The sequence below is a fragment of the Sorghum bicolor genome, chromosome 1 (genome assembly GCF_000003195.3).
Source record: "Sorghum bicolor cultivar BTx623 chromosome 1, Sorghum_bicolor_NCBIv3, whole genome shotgun sequence".
Taxonomy (NCBI): domain Eukaryota; kingdom Viridiplantae; phylum Streptophyta; class Magnoliopsida; order Poales; family Poaceae; genus Sorghum; species Sorghum bicolor.
This window is the reverse complement of record NC_012870.2, coordinates 58,531,946-58,538,971: the sequence shown is the minus strand read 5'-3', so window position 1 is coordinate 58,538,971 and position 7,026 is coordinate 58,531,946. Positions and strand designations below refer to the sequence as shown.

At 44.4% G+C, this 7,026-nt stretch overlaps 1 protein-coding gene across 1 annotated transcript; it reads left to right on the top strand.

Moving 5' to 3' along the window:
- On the top strand, positions 1,541–2,541 carry LOC8058102 (putative glycine-rich cell wall structural protein 1). The gene has a single exon (XM_002467473.2). The coding sequence runs from the start codon at positions 1,634–1,636 to the stop codon at positions 2,291–2,293; it is 660 nt and encodes a 219-aa protein (XP_002467518.1). The 5' UTR covers positions 1,541–1,633; the 3' UTR covers positions 2,294–2,541.

The window sequence follows — 7,026 nt, the reverse complement described above, 5'->3', positions numbered from 1 at the left end:
ATAAACGATAAAGAAATGTTATTTTCTCTCTCCATACTCTCTCTATTGTCATGATACATGAGATGGTTGGAAAGAATAATTTTAAATCTCTAGTGGAACCTACCTTATGGACTACTTTGTTGACTAAACATTATGAGCAAATAATAATAAACTATGGACTACTTAATGGAGGCCACATTTATATGGACTACTTGATCCATATACATTGAGGTTGCTCTCAAACGTGGTGATGCGCTTGGAGCCTAGCCGCTGACCGCGAGCCTGAGCTAGTGTCGTTACGCGAGGAAGCCATGAGATCTGTGCGGCGGAACCACCACTTCGTAAGCGCTAGATTTAATCGTCGGCCACGTGTCGCTAATCTATCGTAAGGGCGTATCGGTCGTCGAATGTACCCAGGGTCGACTTAATTTTCTTCCGACATGGAGCTATTGTTCACATACCTCTTTCTCTCTCGCACCCTCTCATATCCTTCACGCATGCCGGTCTTGTCGCTGCCCTGCCCTAGCTCCCCCCCTCCCCACCACCACCACCTGCCGCAGCCGCCTAGCCCTATCTGCCCTGAGCTGTGCAGCTGGCTGCCTGGTCAAGGACCTTGACATATATGTAAGAAGTGAAGGCTTAGAAACCTGTACAAAATACACACCAGGATATAATGGGAAGCATTGCACGTTTTGTAATGTTTTACCTAATAAACAAGGTTACTAGTGGCCATAACTTTACATCGATTGTCACTTACTACTAGCCCATGTCGGCACACAAGTGGCTACTGAAAAATAGTCTGAAACGCAAAATGACACGGTAGGATATGGGTTGCTGAGACCAACCAGCTGCATCATATCCTGGGTACCCTCTGTCAGCATCTAGCGTGCGAGCTACCGAGAACTGTAGCACCAGCCGCCGCTGTGGACACTGGACACGTACAAACATACTACAGCACATCCCAGGAACCGATAGCCATCCCGTGACCTTATTATTACCCGCCAAGCCGGCGCCGATCTCATGGCTGATGGCTCAATGAATCTGAGTCGTACTCTACGGATACACAGAGAGAGAAAGCGTGTATATTAAGCACACCGTCCATTTAGGGCCTAGGGATTCCGCTAAACACGGGGCCGATCTACTGCTTTACCCTAGATTTCAATCTCAATGCAGATTTGTTTTAGCGATTATCCGTGTATAGCTCGGTAAACCTCCAAATTTGCACCGCTGTCAACCATGATCCGCAGCGCCTGCCAATCAACTTGCCGAGGTCTCCACTCTCCAGCCAGCCCACGGGTTGACACACCGGCCGCCGACCATGCCATTCCATGGGGCCATTTCTGCCCGTGCGCGCATGCATGCATGTGTTATCCAGTCACGGCTTCTTGTCCTACCCGGGCCCGTCTCCCGAAGAGCAGCACCGTGCTCTATCGCTTTCCGCTCCACCTTGTTTTGCTTTGCTGAATGCTGATTTTGCCCAACCCTAGGTTAGTACGTTAGGGCTTTGGAGTAGGTAGTAGCAGCGAGATCGATCGTCTCCGTGTATATATATATATATAAAGCGACCTTCCTTCCACACGGAGATCCACACTTGCAGCTGCCACAGCGGGTGGTGCTTGGCTTGGCGTAGCCGTAGCTTAGCTGCTCGTGAGCAATGGCGTCCACCAAGGTGTCACTGTTCCTCGTCCTCAACCTCCTGCTCTTAGCGGCGGCCAACGCCTGCCCTTACTGCCCGGGCAACAATGGCCACGGCAGCAGCGGGCACCATGGCGGCAGCGGGCATCATGGTGGCGGCGGAAGCGGCGGCAGCGGGCCGGGTGAGGGCAGTAGCGGTGGCAGCTGGGGAGGCAATAATGGCGGTGCTCCGGGCAGCGGCGGTGGAGGGTACGGCCCGATCGGCGGCGGCGGGATAGGCCCGATTGGTGGAGGCGGCGGTGGGATTGGAGTCGGACCCATCGGAGGCGGCAGCGGCGGTGGTGGCGGATATGGCCCCATCGGCGGAGGTGGTGGTGGTGGCGGTGGCGGCGGTGGCAATGACGGCACGAGCGGGTGGTACGGCCACTGCCCGACGAACGCGCTGAAGCTCGGCGTGTGTGCCAACGTGCTGGACCTGATCAAGGCCAAGGCCGGCGTGCCGGTGAACGAGCCGTGCTGCCCGCTGCTGAACGGGCTCGTGGAGCTGGACGCCGCCGTGTGCCTCTGCACGGCCATCAAGGCCAACGTGCTGGGGCTCAACCTCAACATCCCCGTCAACCTCAGCCTCGTCCTCAACTTCTGCGGCAAGGGCGTCCCCACAGGCTTCAAGTGCGCGTAAACCACGTACGAATGCATCATATGTACGTGCGCGCGCACACACACGTAGTATCCTGCATGCGGGATTAATTGTTGCCGGATTGGTGGTAATCTTGTCATTGTTTAGTTGTCAATGCATTGTTTAGTTTCGTTCTGCTAGCATTAAGGTGTCAGTGTAGTATGTAGCCGGGGCACGGTGTCTCGTTCAACTTTGGGTTAATTGTATTTGTCCATCTCATAATGAAATCATATTTGTGATTTGAGTTAAAAGGGTGGTCCGCCTGGCTGCTCCTCTCCTTTCTCTACCTAATGTTCTTTTTCCCACTAGCGTCTAGTGTACGTGGACGGGTACACGTGTATATACATCAAGTTTTGCATTGTTAACATGAAGGAGCAATGTTCCGGTAGTACTTCTGTAAGAACCAGAACGATCATACTCTTAGTCTATACCGTAACAGAACGAATGAATTAGACAATGTTCCTCACCTTAATCTATCCTACTACTCACCTCTAATCTTCTCCTTTGATGTGTTTTGAAAATCCATCCTACTCACTTCTAGTTTTCTCCTTTCGATCGATGTGTTTTGAACTTTGCATCTTATGTAGATTAATTAACTGGCATAATGGTTAGACCCAACCATTAACAAAGGATACCAATCGGCACACACATATATGTCTGCATATCTGTCGCGCTCCCTTACTCTGTTTTTTTTTTCATCAAAAAATTACACTCGTCCGTACCCATGTCGTTCTCCTGTGCTAGCAACCCCTAACGCCCGTCGTCAATCACAACCACGAATCCCAGCTCATTGACGATCTCGTTAAGCCTTAGTACCTCTTGTTCCCTCCCAGTCTTCGTCCCTACGGCTTCCTGATAAGGACATGACACCTATTGATATGTCCATGAAAGTTAAAGACACGATAAACTTATTATTATGTTTGCACAACGACGTAAATAAGAATATCGCTGAAAGTTTCAACTTCTAAAATTATCCTAAGTTAAATTTTTAAAACTTTGACCGGTCTAGAAAAAAATGCTAAAATTTATGATACGAAATTAATATCATAAATTTATTATAGAATATATTTTCATAAGATACTCATTTTATGTCATATATATTAATGCTCTTTTTTATAAAGTTAATCAAATTTTAAAAAGTTAAGTTTTCAGGGACAGAGGAAGTACATCATTACGTGATGTTGCTTTTAATATACTTAGAAACAATATAATAATAAAGCTAGATATCAAGCTCAGAGCATCTCCAAGAGAAGACTAATAACACTCCCAAAATTGATGTTTGCATGATTAGCGATAAAACATGGGTCCAACAGTTCCCCAAAACTTCCCGTAATATTTAGTGGCTCTGGAAAAATGAGCGTGTGCCCCGCATCTATCCAGAAGGAGGCGTGTCCCCAATAGTTCTGCTAGTACTACTACTGCTGCTTTCTCTGGTGCTACTGCCTTCTCAGCCACCGTCATTGTCTGTCCCTGTTCGTCTCCCTTTCTGGCTGCTTGCTTGATGCCTACCTCCGCGTACTATTCGACACAAGAGGTGCATGCGCTAGCAGAGAACAGGTAAGAACAGGCAGGCCACATGTGATGGCGATGAGCACAAGGCTAATGGCGGCGCTGAGGAGCACAAGGCTGGTGGCGCAACTGATGAGTAGACAAAAAAGGTCAAGATCCAACTAACTAATGACATGTCACTATTGGTTACGGAAATATTAGGGAGCTGGTGTAGATGAAACTGAATTTAGGGTACATTTGGTTTAAGAGGGCCTCTAATAGTAAGTTTTGAGGGTTAATTTTTAAGGGACCTCTTGGAGATGCTCTGACTCGGCTCGGCTCGGCTGGGTCCTCCTACTAAATACAACCTTCACCCACTCCTACCAAATACACTCCACATCATAACCCACCTCCGCAAACAGCCTTTACCATCGACCTAATCCCCACCTCAAGTTAGGGCTCGTTGAGTACTCTATGTGCTCAATCCCCATCCTTCATTTAATGTTTTTAGGTAGCTTCAGGAGCACATACAAGGATGGAACCATCGAATTAGGATAGGATAACAAGGCCATTCTCACTACAGGTTTTATAGCTCAGTTTCTAATATATCCATATTTTAGAAACAGTATAAAAAATATTTCATCTCTATAAAACTCTCTATTTTTATAAAACTCTTATCATCTATCTCTTTATTAATATGGTGCCACATCAACATATTTAATATCCATAAAACTTCAATAAAACTCTATTGAGACTGACCCAATAGTACACACGAATACGAAGCCGGACTACGCAAAGAAACTACGCTAGGATCACCACGATTAAGGGCAGTCCCAATGCTAGAAACTACATGTAGTTTCTATAGATATTAATTTTTATAGACACTATGTATAGAAACTATGGTCTCAATGGATAGTTTCTATACAATAATTTTTTATCCAATCATATTCATTCTCTCTCCATTCTCAACCAATTATATCACTTCATGTCTTGGATTTCGTGTAGACAAACTTAGACCCAGTTTCTATGATTTTTGTTCTCTCTTTTCAATAACTATCTTGCCACATCAGCAAAATGCTTAGGTGGCACCATAATTAATGTCTATAGAAACTATGGTGGTTTCTACATTGGGAGTGCACGAATCAGTTTGAGGATAAGTTTTACGTGCGCCCTCCAAGAGTCCTATGTGAGCGCGCTTTGGAACACGGTGACACTAGTACAGACAGATACTATACAGACGGTTCGCAACCCCTTTGTACAGGCAGATTGACGAACCGCCAGTGGCTATAGGCCTGTAGAAATAAAAATTTCCACAGGTGGTTAACTGAGAACCGCCTGTATAAATAAAATTCTACAGGCGGTTCTCATAACAGAACCACGTGTGGTAAGATTTTCCAATTAAACCCTATTTTTAATATTATATATATATTATATATATATTATATACATTAATATTGAAACTATGTTAGGCTAGAAGATTCAACCAATGCAACATGCAATATATTTATATATACCATTACTTTGTACATAAAATTATATTAATTACAAACATCACACATCAAAGTTTTTTGTTTACAGACATATGAGGTTTCACATCTGAAACTTTTGCTCTAATAACCCGATCGAGATAGCTTTAGCCTACTAATATCTCTTAGCGCTCTAAACTCAGGCTTTGCTAGGACGCTGGTCGGGTCGTGATATTTCCCTTTGGTGGGAATGGCTTCTCTCAAGAGAAAAGTGCAGAGGTCCTCAACTATGTTGTATAGAACAGCTTGAGTCACGCTCTTCGCCTTTTCCAACTCATGTTGCTGCAGAGCAAGTTAGAAACATCATAAATTTATAGTTAATATAACACATGCTTAGCAACAAAAAATGACACAATTATATAAACGACTATTAGAGCAATACCTTAGAAGGGTTAGTTACATATCTTCCGGTCTCTCTCATGAACTCACAGACGTAGAACCCACAGTGGACCGATCCGACTGGTTGCTTATGACACTGATGTATGACGAAAAAGTGGATATTTATTAGTTGCAACATCGTCATATGCATATTATATTTATAAAAGACAGCTTGTGATATTTTGGTAAGTACCGGCCATTTATAAAATAATCTCAATGGCTGCCCCGGTTCTGATGAATCGTACCTTCCACCTTTGATCTTATAATACCTATAGGCCCTATAGTATCGAATACACAATCCTCAAGTTATTCTAAAACTCTTATAAAAGTAGGTATGAATATTTAATGTACTTAGCTTACCGTTCCAAGTGTGTAATGAATTTTGCATAACTTGAAGGATCATGGTCTGCAGAGTCTAGGACTAGCACACGTCCTAGACTAGGATTAATGAGGAGGCAGATCCAGTGGTCCCTGAGAGAATCGAATTTATGATGCAAGTGCCCATTAAATTACTAATACGACGATGAATACAAATTGACACTTACCCAAAGTTGTATGGGGCAACAACATATTCTCGATCTTGATACTTGAGGAGTGCCAAGGCTATGTAGAGGTCGTATTTACATTCATAATCTAGTCGATTTTCATCTATTATCTTCTTACGCTCAGCGGGATCCAAACCTTCTAAGGAGTCGTGTTTGTCTCTGATTCTGAAGTTGTGCTGCTCCTCGCATATCTTCATCGGGCTCAGATACGCAGCCCTTTTACTGGCAGACCTATCCGGATCCAAACCGTACCACATCTCTTGTTGTTCAAAATTCATTCTGCAATGAGCACTTGTATGTTAGATGTTCAAAATTGATGCAACTCATAAATAATAACACAATATAGTACGAGTGACACTTATAATGCAAACACGGTTACTACCTGCACGTCTAGTCTCTGCAGGTTCATCATTAGCCACATGTCCTTGAAGGTAACGATTGCCTTTGTACGCTCACTATTGAATGTTGTTGGTGGTATAATCACATTGATCGTGTCAATGCCTACAGAAGCTGCTCTCATATACCAGTCATGCATCCTTTTTATACTAGCTGGGATCTTTTTGAGTTTGTCCCAACTAAGTAGTGGTCTGCCTGGCTCATATTTAGTAGGGACAAATTTGTAATCATCCTTCGTTGGTGGCCTGATATTGATAATACGTGTTTCAAAGCTTTTCGACCCCTCCTTCTCATGCTCTGCCAAGTCAACAAGTTTTGAAGTGCGGCTCCTTGCAATTCCAGACAAAAATAGGGTCGTACCAGCGGCCTTCATCTTTGGCTCATACAGGGAAACCAATTTGGG